This window comes from Tursiops truncatus, chromosome 1 (assembly GCF_011762595.2).
Source record: "Tursiops truncatus isolate mTurTru1 chromosome 1, mTurTru1.mat.Y, whole genome shotgun sequence".
Classification (NCBI taxonomy): domain Eukaryota; kingdom Metazoa; phylum Chordata; class Mammalia; order Artiodactyla; family Delphinidae; genus Tursiops; species Tursiops truncatus.
Window position 1 is genome coordinate 98,150,868 of NC_047034.1, and position 18,474 is coordinate 98,169,341.

The 18,474-nt window shown below is 34.4% G+C and overlaps 1 protein-coding gene across 3 annotated transcripts in view; it reads left to right on the forward strand.

Moving 5' to 3' along the window:
- DPYD (dihydropyrimidine dehydrogenase) overlaps positions 1–18,474 on the forward strand; it is an 810,457-nt gene that overhangs the window by 227,397 nt on the left and 564,586 nt on the right. For all 3 annotated transcript variants that reach the window (XM_019919998.2, XM_073810605.1, XM_073810614.1), the window contains 2 exons: positions 8,393–8,589; positions 14,922–15,003. In XM_019919998.2, the coding sequence (XP_019775557.1) occupies positions 8,393–8,589; positions 14,922–15,003 (279 nt within the window). The remainder of the gene's footprint in view (positions 1–8,392; positions 8,590–14,921; positions 15,004–18,474) is intronic.

An 18,474-nucleotide genomic window follows, 5' to 3' on the forward strand; every position in this document is an offset into this window, starting at 1 on the left:
GTGATAACTGGTCTATAAGTACCTTTAAGAATGAGTCTAACACATTTATGATACAGTTTGGCAAACTGGTCAATAAGATCTGCTAGTTCATGTGTATAATCTAAGATATATTACCATGATAATGGATGATAACCACTATTTATGGATAATAACCAATATTTATGGCTAATGCCTTTTGCAGTTCATCTATAAATAGAATATGGATTAGCGAATAGTTGTTAGATTTGATGACATTTCACACTTGCCTTATTGTCCCAAACTTGTATCATCTTTGAATAAAATTTCTCCATACCACTTCTATTTGAAAAAAGTGTTATCAATAGTTTGTGAATACTGTTCATAGAAAAGAAAAAAAAGTATTTCTGAGAGAAATAAGAAGTACATGAAAGATACGCATTAAAGAGTAATAAAATCAATGGTTTGTATAAATGAAATCAAGAGGGCTGCTCTTGGGGATGCAAACACAAGTAATGCCTGTACAGGCTTCATTTGTGTCTCTCCTTTTGGTCTTAATGCAATGATTAATAGAAAGGAATAATGTCTTGATAAAGATATTGGTAAATATTTGACATTCTTTTCCAAAAATCTTTAGAAATCTATTAAACATACTCAGTGCGGGGTTGGGGAGTGAGATGAATTTGGAGATTGGAATTGACATATATACACTCTTGATACTATGTATAAAATAGATAACTAATGAGAACCTACTGTATAGCACAGGAACTCTACGCAGTGCTCTGTGGTGACCTAAATGGGAAGGAAATCCAAAAAAGAGGGGATATATGTATACATATAGCTGATTCACTTTGCTGTACAGTAGAAACTAACACAACATTGTAAAGCAACTATACTCCAGTAAAAATTAAAAAAAAATACTCAGTGCTGGCACAATGATGAATAATTAAACCTGCAGGATGGATAGATAGTTAGATGATTTTCATCATAACATTTTAGTTTGTCTTATAACTATATATTAGTATCTGGAGTTTTAACACATAAAAATACATTCAGAGATTTGGGGCAATAACATTGAAATTTACCGAAATCACATGGTTATTAAGATTTACTATTAATGTTTTTTGAATTTTTGTTTATAAGTTCAAATATATATACTCTTGTGGGCACCTTACAGTGTAGAAGGATGGACTTTCATTCATTTGAATCTTAGCAACTTAAAAATATGTATTTTTTTTGCAAATATATTTGATGAGTAGTAGTATAAAGTAGCACAAAGCAGTAATAGTGTATCAGCATGAATCACTTGTAAGAGCCATTATGCTGGGAGTTAAAATTTAAATACCCGTTTGCTCCAAAGCGTAACTATAAATGAAATATAATAAGCACACAAGAAAAGTTAATAGCTGAACTAACAAGGAAGATAAATACCTTTTGGGGCCAGAAATGGTATCGAAATATTCAACAGTAAACAGGGGACTTGGGCCACTGTCTCCTAGGCTCTGCATAAGCAAACAATCAGGGGCTGCTGGGGAGTTTGACTGGTGTGGGATAATAAGTACCAAAAACATTATGCATCATAGAGGACTGGATTTACCTAACCCTGGTAGAAAGTTTAAAAAAAAATAGATGCAGGGCTAGGGCTTATATGAAGCTACAAAGATAAGCAATGAGAGCTGTGCCCCAGTGTTTTGGACATGTGCCTAGTGGCCCAGTAACTTGCTTCTGTGTTATCTCTAAATATCACCTGGGGACTGGAGCCCTGGGCTTCCAGTTAGAGACCTGTTTCTGCAGTGGGGTAGAGGGAGAGGAGTGATGCTGGGTGGAGGCCATCGTGTACTGTACATAAGAAGCAAGAGGGTAAGTGCAAAGACAGAAAACTTTGTCTCAGAATAAGTCTGGAACAAAAAGTCCAAAGCCACATTGAAAAAGCTAATGCCGCCAGTGATAATCAAAAGACTCAACCTATAGATGATTTTGTCCTAATGAAACCAAATACTACCATAATCAGACCTTTAAAACAAATAGAAAATAATATCCATAAAAATAAGGTAAAATTATGAAAAAAAAACAATGAATTTGGTATGAAAAATAGTTGATTGGAAATATTCACTGTAGTAAAAATACCAGTAAAAAGTTAAATTTAGAAATGGAATAGAAAGAGATTGGTGAAGAGCAGCCTTAAGGCAGTTATGGTAGAGAATTTTCCAAAAGAAAGAAAAGATGTAAGCCCCTCTATTAGACACACGATTATAATATTGTGAAATACCAAAGATCTCAGAAGAAGCAGCTTCCAGAAAAAGAGAAAACAGATTACTTTAAAACCAAACAACATTTAGACTGACCCCAGACTTTTCATCAGCATCCATAGATGTTAGAAGCCAAGAACACTTTTTATAAAGAACTAAGATAAAGAACTGAATTTCTCCCTTGACAATACAAGCATGAGTAAAGGTATTTTAAGCATTTAAAATCTAAGGTGACTTATTACTCACCTTGTTATAAGAACTGCTAAAAGTTATTCTTCAGCATGACTGAGACAAACTTGGAATGAAAGAGAGATGTACGAAATGATGGTGAGCAAATAAACCAGAAAAATATGGTGGTAAATAAAATTATTGACTGTAAGGTAATGATAACAACTCATTTTGGGGTGTTAAAAAAGATAGAGATAAAATTTTATATAAAATTGACAAGGAAGGTGTTTGAGGTGGGTGTGGTAGAGCACAGTTAAGGGTGGTAAGGGCCTTTTGTGTTGGGAGGAGAGAGATACTTGATATCTCTCTTCAATGTTTTAAAAACATTGAAATATCTATGTTAAAAATTAAAAGGTAATCACAAAAAGTATAGAAATACCACCTGTAACTTCTAAGAAATCATAGAATCAAAGAGGGGTGGGTGGGTAGAAAACTTAATCCAGTGAGAGACAGGAAAGGAAAAATAAAAAATGAGAGAGAGAAGCAAATACAAAATATGGTAAACAGGAAACACAGAACAAATGGTAGAAATACATACAAATATATAATTAATCATAATAACATATTTATTAAGTTTACTTATTAAAACATAAGTGACTTTATTATGGATTAAAAATAAGTACTCCAAACAGCTATATGATGTTTAGAAGAGAAAGACCTTATCAGATAACTTGAAAATAAGGTGGTTGAAAAAAACAATACCTTGCAAGATAGTAACCATAAAAAAGTTAATGTAGTCATATTCATATGTAACAAAAGTGGAATTTTAGGGAAAGTGTACTAGTAAAAATAAAGAGAAAAACAATTAATGAAAAGAAGAATAAATGTCTTAAAAGTATAAAATTCATAAACTTACATATACATTACAATATGGCCTTACTCAAAATTTGTAAGATTTTTTGAATAAAGTTTATTAGATTGATTTGATAAATCCAGAAAGGTTCCTGTACCCAACTAATATAGAGTGAGTGCATATAGATATATATGAGTGTGGACATATATGTATATATTGTTTCCAAATAAATACATACAGACTGCACTTTTCTGCAACACAACTAAATTAGAAATCAAAAATAAAAATATTGTCAAAATGAAGGTAATAGCAACAAATTTAAAACACACATTTGTAAATAGCTCATGGGTTAAAGAGGTTATCACAATAGAAATTATAAAATATTTAGACCTGAATGACACAATTTCCATTGACAACCTGTAAAATGTAGCTGAAGCCATTTTTACATGAAAATTTATTGTGTTAAGTGTATATAACAGAAGAGATAAAGATTATATATAAGTAAGCAGGTTTCATTTCAAGAAGCTAGAGAGAGAGGAAACAGGTGGAGGAGGGATGTGTTGGTGGTAGATGTGGAAAAAGTAGAAGAAAGAAACTGAAAATAATAGAAAAATAATGAAATAGAACATGAGAGCAAAAATAATGGTGATCTACAAAGAAACCCTGGCTCTTTGAAAATAGTTTAGTAAATGATTATCTGGCATATCACATAACAACCAGTACATTTCAATTATGGCTGCCTTCTAATTACTGTTCTTTTATTATTTTATTGACCTGCTTATAAGTAGTTAACCATTACTGCTGTTTATAGAAAAATCATATTAAAAATCAGTTGAAGCTGATAGGATGGGGGAATGATCTCTCCAGTCTGCCATGTCTCCATCACTCTCTGTTGCCTCCCTGCTCTCTTTTTGTCCCCAGCAAGCTGTAGCGTGGATTGCCTGACCCCTGGCAGCTTTATTTTCCAACTCCAGCAATGAACACATATTTGAGTGACTAACTAGGTACTAGGCAGTGTCTGGGTGCTAAGGATACAGTGATGAACAAGATAGGAATGATACTAGCCCTCAGGGAGCTTATTGCCTAGTGAGAAAGACAATAAAGCAAGCAAATTACAATGAAGTGCGGAGAGGGGGCAGTCAGACAATACTGTGGGAGCCAGTAGCTAGGAACCCTAACAGATAGTCTAGCAGGGAGGGGAAGCTGAGTTGAGAAAGTGAAATTTAAACCGAATCCTGAAAGGTGTTCACCAAGTATGGTAAAGTTGGGAGTGGGTGAGAATTCAAGGCACAGAGAACAGCATGAGCAAATTCTGAAGGCAAATGAGTGTTTGCACTGATTTAGTTTGAACCTACATATGATTTTGGATCAGTAAAGTTGCTCATAACCAAAGTACACACACCTATGTTTTCTAATTGTATTTTGTCAACTTAACTATTCAATTCAGTTGTAGCCTTAAATCACAAATAGAACATATAGTTTAATCATAATAAAACTATGAACTATAATGTAGAATAATAAGTTAGGAATCAGTTCTGCTGTCTATAAAATGAGCAATGATACCTAACTTTAAAGATTTTTAGGGCTGGAGATATAAATGTTAAGCACCTACGTGAGTGCCTTATAAAGAGAAAGCATTAATCCCGGGAGGTTATCATCATTGATTTATTCAATCTTCACAATAAATTGTTGAAGTAATTATTACTCTCTTAATTTTAGAGCTGACATTTAGAGAGGTGAAATCCTCTCCACAATAACATGTGTCATTTTTTTAAGATTTGGCTAAGGCGTTATCTTTCTTCCCTTCTGGGATAACGTTTCTTTCTCACCAGCTCCAACAGCACCATGTATAAAAATGAACCCTACACGTGGACAGATTGCATTGTAATAATTTTTCTATATTTAAGACATATGAGTACTCTGTTACCCAGGGAACTACTTACTGGAAGGTCTGTGTTTGTCTTATTCATACTAGTATAGAGGGCACATAAAGATATTTACCAAATTAAGGTGGAAATTTAATGGAACAGAATATTCTGATTTCAAATTACACAGTATTTTTACCATGCCAGCGATGTCTCACAATAATGTCTATTTTAATAATAAGAACATAATGAAACATTTTTTAAGAATCACTAATGCATTAATAATTTTGATAACTAAAAATTTGCCGTAGCATGAAATTTTCCTTATTTCTCATGTGTTTGAAACACAGTTCCCACTTTTGGTGTCCCTTGTTTAATTGTGATGAAGAAACTGTCAGACAGCCCAAGAATATTTCTTTTCTAAGGATGGGTGCGGTGAATAGTATGTACTCAGTACTTCCTTTGACTTCTTTCACAAAAGGAAGCAAGTTACAAAGAAAATTACATAGAAGCATCTCCTAGAAGGCATGTAATTTGAGGTAACTTACTTTTGGATGCACAAATAACAATCTCTTTCCGTTTAAGCATTCAAAAGGTAACCAGACTGTCATATTGCTAATTAATTAACTCAAAGAAACTGAAACCAGCAAAATGAAAACCAATGTATTTTTTTTAAGGTTTCTCTTAGACCTAAACTGATGAAATAGTATCTCTTTAGAAATGACCAGAAATTATGTTTTTTTCTATAATAAAATCAAGTTAAATACTTGCAAAAATATAAAACTCTTATGGGATATGTTGAATACAACTAACCTTTTACAATATATCCTTCAACTAGTGGAGATATTCTGAAATATCCAAGAAAACTTTGTCATGATTCCCCTATAATTTATAGTTGCTATTGCTTGGTTTATAAGAACAAGTAGAGTAATTGAGGAAGAAATATAGCTACCAAATATTTGTGTTTATTTCCATTAAGTACCATTTTAGAAAGTAAGAAATATTTAAATGAGTAAAAGGATACTCTCCAATTAGAATCAGTAAATATCTTTGCATTTACCATGTTATGTCCTTTTCCATTTAGAGAGCACTGCATAATTATTAGACAATTATACTGTTTCTGTCTCCAGAATGTGAGGAAGCTTGGGGGAATATTACATGGCCCCTCTCTGTGTCTCAGTCTTTGCATTTTTAAAATCAGGATAATTTCTCCCTTGCCTCAAAATAATATGAAAATTATGGGGAAAATGCTAGTAAAGTCAATATGGAGTGATGAAAGAAATGCAATTCTCAGATGAGTGAAAAGTCAGAAATCACAGAGCGATTATACAAGGAAATCTATTTAAAATGTTCCTCAAGATTATTCACTTACAAATAACCTATAAATAACCATCCTTTTGTATCACTGAGCAAGAACTGCATGTGTTACTCATTTGTTGAAATGAGTAACTATCACTGGAGTTCAGGAATTTTGAAATTCATCAAAATCTTGCTGGATGCCTACTATGTGGTACAATTCTACTGTGCCCTGGCATTCAGAGAAACCCTCAGGTTAGGTTTACATGTATTAACTCATTTAATCCTCATATTAGCCCTATGAGATAGATATTATTAACCCCACTTTACAGTTTGAGGAGACTGAAGCATGGAGATGTTAAAACACTTATTCAATACTGTACACCGTGAGAATGATGGAGGTCATGACTCAACCCCGAGAGCATAATTTTAAAGCCAGACCTCTAAACATGTTGCGTTTGTGATGAAGTTTACAAAATTTCATTCAAATATTCAGTTCATCAGAAACTACCAAGGTTGATGCACCCTACTGTAAAACTAAGGGGGAAAATCCAGTGCAATAATAATTTACAAATAACAGAACAAAACTGACTCATCTTCAGTTTATGAGTCCATTTTTGCTCACCTGTTCAAATTACTGTTAAGTACATTTATTTAGTTTTCAATTTTAATTTTGAATTTTTTTCTTTTCTAAAATTTCTGTTTTTTTTAAACAAATTCAAGTTTCCTGGTGAAGTTCACATTCTTATGTATTTTTTGAACATGTTCATTATAGTTATTCTAAAGTCTATCTTTGATAACTACACTTACTGGATTATGTATGCATATCTTTATGTTTTCTGAGTTATTGGCAGTTCTTAGTTCTTAGTTAATGAGAGGCCTGGGCTTTTTTGATCAAAAGCCAGGCCTCGTATATGAAAATTTGTAGATGTTGCAGTTGACTTATTATCCTCCACAGAAGGTTCACCCTATCATTTGGGAGGTAGACAGGAGTGAGACCTTATCACCTTCATCTAAATCAGGCTGGGTTACATGTCTTCCTCTGGTTTGCCCCACTTGCAGAGTACAGCCCTCCAGAAGTTTCAGCTGTATGCTAAGGTGTTTACTAGGACTTTTTCTTCTTCAGCTACTCCTGTACTCCAGTTGTTTCATCTGGCCTCTCAGAGTGCAGAAAGCTCCCTTCTGCTTTATAGAGATTTGTTTTGTTTATAAACACTGTGTCTCTCTAGTCCTAGAAAATTAGCTAAAATCTCTTTTTCTGTCTCTTCTGAGCCGTGGTCATCTATCTACAAGATTCCTCACTCTGCTAAGAAGTGGCGAATTCCCTCAGGGGAAAAGTAACTCCTAAACTGTCACCTCACTTCTCTGCTGTTCCCTTTTTTCTGAGATCTTGGCTCCTCTAGTCAGGCTTACTTCAGAGGCTCTCCAGTGCTTCCAATGTATTTTTGAAATGTTATTCTTCAAAAGCTAATCTATCATAACCAGAAGCAGATGTCATAAATTATCTACTGAATGTCTATGTGCCAGGTGAGCGCTCACTGCTGGTTATACAATGGTAACATGTTTCTAAAAATATTTAAAACAAATAGTTAATAAGTTATATGTGTGTGTTTTTATATATGACATATTCTATGACTCAAGAACTAATGTTCCGCTAACATGGAAACGTGGCACACGTGGTAAATGGTTTCATTAATAGCATACACAGTATGATACAGGAGCTTAGAGGAGGAGCATTTAACTTGGACCAGGGCTGGAGTAGGGAAAGCGAGTCAGGAATGCTTCCTAGAGGACCTTAGACAGGAATTTCAAAGATTGAGAAAGAGTTAGTCAAGCGTAGTAGATTGCCATCAGCTTGACCCAGTATAACTTCTAAGTATGCTAATACTTAAAATGTACTGCTTATTTCTATTAAAAGCACAAATGGATTGGAAACATTGAAACTATGTTTGAGGATGTAAAAATTAGCTTAAAAATGTTAACCATGCCAATTGATTTCTCCGTAGGTGTTCAAAGCAATGAATATCCCACAAATCAGGAGTCATTTTCTGCCTCCCCCAGAAAAAATGCCTGAAGCCTATTCTGCAAAGATTGCTCTTTTGGGTGCTGGACCTGCAAGTATAAGTTGTGCTTCCTTCTTGGCTCGATTAGGCTACTCTGACATCACTATATTTGAAAAACAAGAATACGTTGGTGGTTTAAGGTAATGCCTACATTTATTTCATGTTCACAGTGTCAAAATTGATGGGGTAAAATGATTATGAACATTGTTGGTTCGTAATCGTATAGGAACTTCAGGCTCACAGATGGTATTTTAAGTGTTCTTTTTCCAAATGCTCAAATTTTGATTTCATTATTCACTTTAAATTTGCAGTTGGCTTTAAGCAATATTTATTTTAAAATTTCTCTGTCTAGTTCTGTGAATTTAAGAGAAATCTCAGCAAATATTTTATGAATAGAGGAACCAATCATATGAAAGCTTATTTCAGGACTTCCCTGGCTGTCCAGCAGTTAAAACTTCACCTTCGAATGCAGGGGGTGCGGGTTCAATCCCTGGTCAGGGAGCTAAGATCACACATGCCTCACGACCAGAAAAACCAAAAAATAAAACAGAAGCACTATTATAACAAATTCAATAAAGACTTTAAAAAAATGGTCCACATCAAAAAAATCTTTAAAAAAAAAAAGAAAGCTTATTTCACCCCTGTGAATCTTTCCTTTAATGGCGATATATATATGTGAAAATTATGCAAATTAGAGATGGAGAAACCAAACTCCACAGAATATTGGATGATTCATTTTGTTGTGTACACAGACGTGCTGTCCTGATCACGCATTTTCATTCTCCAATCTCTTTAAGTTTTGCATTTGATTATAATTATGTTAGAGTCTACTAAAAATGTTCCATTTTAATGTACATTTATGCAGTGTTTATCTCATAGATACCATATTATTATTTACTATTAATCAGCATCATTATTAAACCAGGATTCAGTCACATAATCATTTATTCCCATGAAGATTCATACACTGAAATGGAAAATATTCACTTTGTATCTGATTTTCAGAAATTCATATTAAGCTTAGAAATTGGATGCTTTATTTAAAATAAATGGAACTTTTATTTAAAATAAATGCTTTATTTAAAATAAATTTAAAATAAATGGAACTCTATAGAATATACAATGAAGAAAAGGCAATCTCTTCAACGACTGATGTTGGGCAACCTGGACAGCTTACATGTAAATCAATGAACTTAAAACACTCACGCCATATAGAAAAATAAACTCAAAATGGTTTAAAGACCTAAATATAAGACATGACACCATAAAAGTCCTACAAGAGAACAGAGGCAAAACATTCTCTGACATAAATCTTAGCAATGTTTTCTTAGATCAGTCTCCCAAGGAAAAAGAAATAAAAACAAAAATAAGCAAATGGGACCTAATCAAACTTAAAAGCTTTTGCACAGCAAAGGAAATCATCAACAAAACAAAAAGACAACCTATGGATTCACAATAAGGAAATGAGGTTTAGGTGAAATAGATTTGGTCATAGAAAATATTTTGAGAACATGTGTTATGTAACACAAATTTAAAGTGTGGTACCTTAGCGTAATAAACTAAAGCAAAGTTCTATTGGAGTATGAGCATCGTGCTTTAAAAAGAATGGAAGGAGGTTGTTACTGGTTAATTCCATTTAGATGAAAGAAACATGAACATATAAGAACGATTATTTTTTTAGGTTATCTGGGCATTCCACTGATTGTACTAAAGGATTTGTGGCCACAAGGAAGATTTCTTTCAAAACTTTAGATTGTTAAAAGAGCACATATAGAAGAATGAAAGTTTGTTTTTATAAGTACAACAAACTTGGGAAGTAACCATTCCAATTAAATTCCATCTTCTGTCCTTGTATCCCCTTTCTCAATACGCAGTCTTGAGGGTAATCTCTCTCTGTCCCTTCTTCCCTCCTTCCTCCCTTCCTTCCTTCCTTCCTTTTATATTTATTGATCTCCTACTATGTGCTGGTCATTGTCTCGGGCCCTAGAGATACAAAGGTAAATAAAGCAAAGTGCCTGTTCTCATGGGGCTTGTATTCTGGTAGTGGGGGGGGTAGGCAATAAAGCAACAATAAACCAAATATAGAGTATGTCAGGTGTTTATAAATGCATGAGGGGGTTTCAAAAATGGCAGTTTAGTGCTGTCCCTAGAGCATTTGATATATGGAATAGATAATTTTTAAAATATGGTTATCCTCTAGTCTGTACAATAAAATAATCTTCAAAGAGAATTATGTAATAATTGGTGATTGTAATTATTTTTATTCACTCCCATAACACAAAATATTAGCAATTAAAACAAAATAATTTCAATATTAAAGGTATAGTTCACAGTTTCACTATTTTAAAGTTTAAACCCAAGTTAAAAACTTCTGGTCACACAAAATGATAGAATTGAAGTAGATTCATATTGCTTCATGTGTTATCATTTTATCAGTCTCAGATCAACTGTTTAAACATTGGAATACGTAGTCTTGCAGGGGTGGAGACACATGCTGCCTATGGCCATTGGAATGAGGAATATGCTTGTAGGTGTATCAGCATGTGCCAGTGGTTGCTGTTTAACTGGAGTTCTCCATATTAACTGTTCTGTAGAACTCAGTTTATTAATGAATGGGTAATAAAATTGGGATTATTTAAAGGTTACACATCTTTTTAACATCTTTATTGGAGTATAATTGCTTCATCTTCCATAGCTCAGCTGGTAGAGCAGAAGACTATAGACCTGACACATGTGGATATTTATTTTAAAATCATTTATTACTAAAACTCTGTAGCAACTGTAGCCATTATTTAGAATTTAGATCCACCAAAGAGTTTTTTGGGGGGAGACAGTGTTTAGAATATCACTGACTTGTTGAGAGTTACCTGCTCATGGTGATAATACAAAAAGGCTTATTTTTGTCAGTTTCATAACTTTTTAAATCGTCTGAAAACAGTGTACCTCCTTATTGCCTGCACCTGGACTTGGTGTGATGCTGGTAAGAGAATAGAGTACGAGTATAGGGTTGAGCAGCTCATAGGAAGGAGTTGTCTGAGGACGTATGTTGGGGTGGAGGAACCAAAGTTTAGTTTGGGGTATAAAAAATTTGAGATACCTATTAGACGTCCAAGTGAATATAAAGTTCTGGAATTTAGGTTTGAGGATAAAAATGTGGGTGCCATCACATATGGACGGCATTTAGAGCTCTGAAATGAGGAGGAATTTGCCTGGTATCTGGGGTGGTTAGTGTTCCTGTTGAAGCCTGCTGACACCCCCTCTGCTCCATTGCCCGTCCCCTGAACACAGCATGTACACTTTTTTCCCCCTCCTCCCCCTTCTGTTCCTCCTTCCTTATCATTTTCCTCATCTTGAGATATCTTCACTTGTCTGAAAGCTGATCATATGTCACATTTCACCTGATTATCTCATCTTGCAATAAGCTAATTCTCCTTTGAAACACTCTCGTTCATATTTGGTATTTGATATTTGTCACGTTGTACCATGAGGGTGTGTGTGTGTGTGAGGGTGTGTGTGTGTGTGTATCGCCCATCTGTCTGCTGACCTCATCCATTGGTGAATATAATTGTGTCATGTTTATAACAATCAATAATTACCTCCTTATCCCCTGCCTACTTGATTATGATCAAATCTAACTCTTTTTAGTATCTCACATTACTCTTATTTCCTATAGAAGATGCTTGGAAATGTGATTCTCACACATTTATTCATAACACATGTGCTAAGTAAGTGTGGGCTACAACGCTTTCAGGGCAGTATGTGATTCTAAGCAGAGCTGCTCAAGCCCTAGCAGCCTGGCATTCCATTTGCTCTGCTGGCTACTTCAACTTTCAGAGTTATACTTCCTCCTTGCTCTGGTTTCTTCTTGCTAGGTTGAGAGTGTTCTCCTTTCTTTCTGGTCAATAGAAAAATTGTTCCTGCTTCATTAACCTGCTGTTTCAGAGCCATATCTTAAATTAGAACCATTGACCTAAACTAGCATCATTTTTTTTACTTACATATCGTATACTTCTATTCAGAACCCATAAAAAGCCCAAGTCAGAGGAAGGTACTCAGCCTCACAGTGTATCTGTCTGTATTTAGAGGCTCACCTTGCTGTGGTTGGTTTATTTAGCTAGAATTTTTGCTTTCGTGTCTAGCCTTTTGAGGACTTTCATCAGATTCCAATGTTAGTCCATTTTCAGTCTATCTTTTGCAGACCCCCAGGCCTATCAAGACTGGGTGTCTCTTTGTGCCTACTTATATAATCCATACTATTTAAGAATTTTTCTCCTTAGCCTCAGAAGGTACAGGGAGGAAAAAAAAAATATCCTCTTAGGTCAGTAGTTGCCTTGTGAAATAAACTAACATAAGACAAATTAAGGAGAAAAACAGTGTTTATTGACACATGTATTGTACATACATGTGGGAGAACCCAGTGATGAGTCATTCAGAGAAGGGGGGTCAGAACTTGAGGTTTATGTACCATCTTTTTTTTTTTTTTTTTAAAGATAGATTTTATTTATTTATTTTTGGCTGCGTTGGGTCTCGAGTGCAGGCTTTCTCTAGTTGCGGTTGGGGGGGAGCTACTCTTCATTGCAGTGGCTTCTCTTGTTGCAGAGCATGGGCTCTAGGCACGTGGGCTTCAGTGCTTGTGGCACACGGGCTCAGTAGTTGTGGCACACGGGCTTTGTTGCTCCACAGCATGTGGGATCTTCCCGGACCAGGGCTTGAACTCGTGTCCCCTGCATTGGCAGCCGGACTCCCAGCCACCTCACCACCAGGGAAGCCCCTATGTAGCATCTTAACAAAGAATGATAAATTTGTGGAGAAGTGACAAGACAAAGGAAAAAGGATTTATGCTTTTAGGGACAGCAAACTGTGAGAGGTTAATATATGGGGGAAACTAATGGAACATAAGAGTTATTTAGTAAAGCTTGTAATGTAAATTCCTCTTGGTGCCCATCTTTGGGCTGGTAAGGGTCTACAATTGTCTCCTGGTGATTAAGAGTTTTGCCCTTCTTGGTACAGGAAAGGAAGACACACCATTGCAATGTGTGTTATGTACTGCTTTTTGGCAGGTAATAGGGGACCGGAGAGCTTTTCTTGTATCTGTTTCTTCTTAATTATCTTCAGCTCAAAATAATCCTGTGCCGAAGTGGCGTATTTGGAGGGGCATATTCTGCTACCCTACAAAGGCAGAGTCCTGTGTGGTGCCCAGAGCATTATGATAACCGCTGAGGTAGCGTGGTTGTCCAAAGATCAGCTTAGGAGGTTTTTCTCTCTTACCCTATGCCCTAAGTCATTCTTATGTATAATCTTACACCCTAACTAGATAGAAAGCTCCTTTAATATAGGACCTTGATTTTGTACTGTTCAGTACTTTGCATTTTCTATAGCACTGAGATGAGCATGGTGCCTTGCTGATTGATGTATGGAAATTAATTGAATAATCAAGTTCTTAAGTCACCAAAGAATGAAAAGACTACAGGTGCACTTTGGAAGACCTTGCACTGAATGATCCAGAAAGTTCATCTTCAACAGTTATTTATTTATTTTACAAATCAATCTCTATAGTGCTTGGATATAGCTCTTTCACTGAATGTACTACATTCTGTTGTTATGATCTGTTTATATATCTTTGCTCACAAGAATGAGAGCTTATTAAAAGTGGTAATTTGGTCAAATTCACCATTAAATCACTGCAGCTAACACTGTACCTGGTACTTTGTAAATGCTTGTTGGATGAATGCTTGTTGGATGAATGACTACATGAATTGCTGTATATTCATGAACATATGTAGCCTTTTTATTGCTATAAGATATTGAAAAGTTATTTGAACTTACCTTTAATACTATGTATGAACTATTAACTCTTGAAGTCATTGTATTTGAAGACAGAAAACAATGAGCACTGATATCAAGTAGGATTACTTTTTAATGACTGAACCCTTTTGGGACACATTGCTTTCATAGAAGATTGTTTTACTGTAAAAATATTCTGTAGATCACATTACAGAACTTATTCTGTAATGTCCTGAACAGCATGATAATACAAAGTTACAGATTTGAATTTGAACAAGCTAGAGGTATAGTTATAGAATATATATGTATATATGATATATATGTTAAACACTGTATACTTTCAAATTTTTGTTTTTTTAAGATTTTCTTTTCTTAGGAATTTATAGAAGTGTTAGTAAATAAATCAACTAAATACTGTAATAAACTTAAAAGTATAGGCCAATTGTCTACTCACTATTTGTTTTTCATTGTTTTTATTTATTTTCCACATCAGTTTCTACTGTTTCTCTTGAAACCCATATCATACTCTCTCATGCATATAAAAATGTGGATGTCCTCACACTCACATTATGTGATATGAAAATACCCTCAGAAGAGATACTTACTCCTTTAATACTGATCAATAAAGACATGTTGCATTTTTTAAATTGGTGATTTTCCCACAAATGCTTCTCGTTTTTATTTTCAGTATCTCTGAAATCCCTCAGTTCCGGCTACCATATAATGTAGTCAATTTTGAGATTGAGCTTATGAAGGACCTTGGTGTAAAGGTAAGTGAAAAACATAACACTTACATGTGTATTGCTCCAAATGAAAGGAGTAAGCTCTACACTAAAGATTAACAACAAAATGTCACACACTTTAGGAAAGAACAATTAAAAGCTACACCAGGCAGAAGCAGAAAGATGCTTCTCCTTGCTTAGGGCATTTGTCTGTCTACTGTCTGAATGCCACTAGCCTGGAAAAGGGCAATCAATAGTTCTCATCTGGCACGCCTGCATGTGATTAATTGTCTGTAAGAAACAAATTCCTAAATTGCTTTAGGGGTTCAGTGCAGCTAATAGAAGGGTTTGGTTGCTTTAATCACGTTTTTTTCATGCAAGTTTTGTGCACTCTGAAACATTTGTATTTCACAATTTGGAACATAATTTCTTACAGAGGTTTATTTTATTTACTATATGTGTAATGTCAATAGTGTTAATGTGATAATCCTTTTTCAACATAAACAGTTACTCAGCAAGGTAGAAAGCAACAGCTCTGTATTTTTAATTGTTTTGTGAAATAAATATTGTGTTCTTTTAAAGATGGTCAAAAAATTAATACATTTTACTTTCGTAATATAGCTTTAGATATTCCTATTCTTTTGTATTATTTAAGAGTATCATACTCTGGCTCTTCACTTGAACATATTGCTATTTTTATTTCAAAAATTTTACCTTTCTGTAATAGGTATAAGATAATAGATTAACAAAGTACTATGATTTACATAATACATTCTGTAAGTACATATGGGAGCTATTTTGAAAAGTACAAACTATTCATGGCTCTTGCATTTAGAAATAAAAATTAAAATAACCAATTAAAAGGGAAACACTCAAACAGTATTTTGTGCATTTACACTTACAATTATATCTTATTTGGCAATGGTTAGGCGATGAAACATTTACACATAATCACCAAACAAAAAATCTTATAGCAAGTATGCCATACAGATGTGCAAAACTTTATGAAAACAGAGTTCAAAAATAGTGTTCAAAATAGATTTAAGGGTGATTACTTGCTTTATATAAATACATTCTGAAAAGTTTGTTAAATGTATTTCATTTTGAATGCAAGTTCTTACCTAAATCTCATTAAATAAGAACATGATTATTGAGACTTCAAACTAATATATTAAGTGATACTTCAAATTGAAGATGAATCAAAAATTAATTTGACACCTCTGAATTCATCTTATAAGTAATTACAAAATTGCATTTGATTTTTACCATACCAAATATATTGCATAAATTAGGGCATACCCATTTCTCTTACTAGGAAACTCAAGACATAATAGTAGTCAATTCACTGAGTGCCAGAAAACGTACATTTCAGCTACAATTATGACACTTTCTAATTTTATAGTCAGATAAGCTTGACAAAGTCAATTAATGTCCCTTGCCTTGGTCAATATTTGTTCAAAGGGAAAAGTATGCTACTACAGTTTGTGTAAAATATAAACATATCTGCTTATATATGCCTGGAAATATATGTGCTCTGGAAATGTATAGAACCTGATAGTATAGATTGCCTTTGGGAAGGTGTAGGAAGGAGTTTTTCACCATTTTGTACATTTGAATTTTAAACCCTATGAATTTATTAAATTATCAGGAAAGAATTAGAACCTGAATTAAAGAGAAGGTTAATACTGTCTTGTCCATCACTCTGAGGAGAGACAGTAATGAGGTTCTTTTTCAGCTTTGAGGACTTGCATCCATTGATGAAATGCTTGCATCTTTTATGACTTATCAACTTTATCCATGAAAGGATATATATTTTTTAAAATGTTCTACACTTGTTACCACATTTTTCTCATCACCAGATTCTTCTTACAACCTGCCTTCCGTTTTTACCTCTCAACTAACACTGTATATTTTAAAGTCAACAATAATTTCCTGGCAATGAAACGAAGTTTTCTCTGGGTTTATACTGTTTGGCTCCTGTGCAGCATGTGATATATTCTGATATGTATGCATGCATGTATATATCAATGCATGCATTTATGTTCATGTATGTATGTATTTTTAGCTTTCATGATCTAGCATTATCTTGGTTATTATCTGATTTTTTTCTCTTTCTAATAGGTTTGTTTCATTTATTTGATAAATAATTATTGAGAATTTACTTTTGCCTAGAGGTGTGCTAAGGACTTGTCTAGAACCATCTTTCTTTTGAACTCCAGTCCTGTAATCTTAATAGTTTAATGAACACATTTATCATCCAAATAACATACACTCATCATATATAAACTTAGTTTAATTCATCATCTTCCCTCCCAACTGTGTTCTTCAGCTAAATTTCTTGTTGAGTAATTTCAATTTATTTCATATCTAATAGCTGATAGATTAGTTCTTGTTTTTTCTAAGATGAATTTTTCCAGTCAAATATTGTGTCACAAAAAAAACCCTCTATTTGTATGTTATATATATATTTTTTTTTCTTCCACTATTTCATTGTCACTAGTATGTTATAAAAGTGGTAATGCATGGCATCTTTTCTGATCTATGAAATAGTATTTTTATCATATTGAATAAATGTTTTCTTTTTCTAGACTTAGAATAGTAACATTTCCTAAGTTATTTTGTTTTATTTTAACGGAGGAGGGGTGTTAAATTTTTTAATTGCCCCCTTTTTTTTTTTTTTTTTTTTTTTTTGCGATACGCGGGCCTCTCACTGCTGTGGCCTCTCCCGTTGCGGAGCACAGGCTCCGGACGCGCAGGCCCAGCGGCCATGGCCCACGGGGCCAGCCGGTCCGCGGCATGTGGGATCCTCCCAGATCGGGGCACGAACCCGCGTCCCCTGCATCGGCACGCGGACCCTCAACCACTGCACCACCAGGGAAGCCCTAATTGCCCCTTTTGAAAGTCTATGTTCAGATAATGTATTGAGTTATATTAATCTTTGCATTTCTGGAATATATACATTTTGCATCATGTTTTATTATATCTGTACATCTAGAACTAGGTTTGTTCTATGAGTTTCTTTTTTAATTTCTTTTGCATTCACTTATTTATGCACTGAATATTAAAACTGTAAATACAACAGGGAATAGATTCTGTTGCTCGCTTTATAGAGTTTCAAAGCTACTGAAAGTCTGTCTTTGTTTTGCTTTATTTTTTATTTGTTATCTTTGTGAGTTTTGGTTATGCTATAGATTTTGGTTATAGAGTTATGCTAGCTTTATAGAAATAAATTTCCAAGCATTTCATTATTTTATTGTTGGTAAGAATATTGTCTTGATACTTATATTTTTGCTAAATTTGAAAATTTTATCCATCTGATTTCAGTCTTTTTATGAGAAACAGAACATTGATGGGTTTTTTTGTTTGTTTGTTTGTTTTTGTTTTTCGGTACGTGGGCCTCTCACTGTTGTGGCCTCTCCCGTTGCGGAGCACAGGCTCCTGACGCGCAGGCTCAGCAGCCATGGCTCACGGGCCCAGCCGCTCCGCGGCATGTGGGATCTTCCCGGACCGGGGCACGAA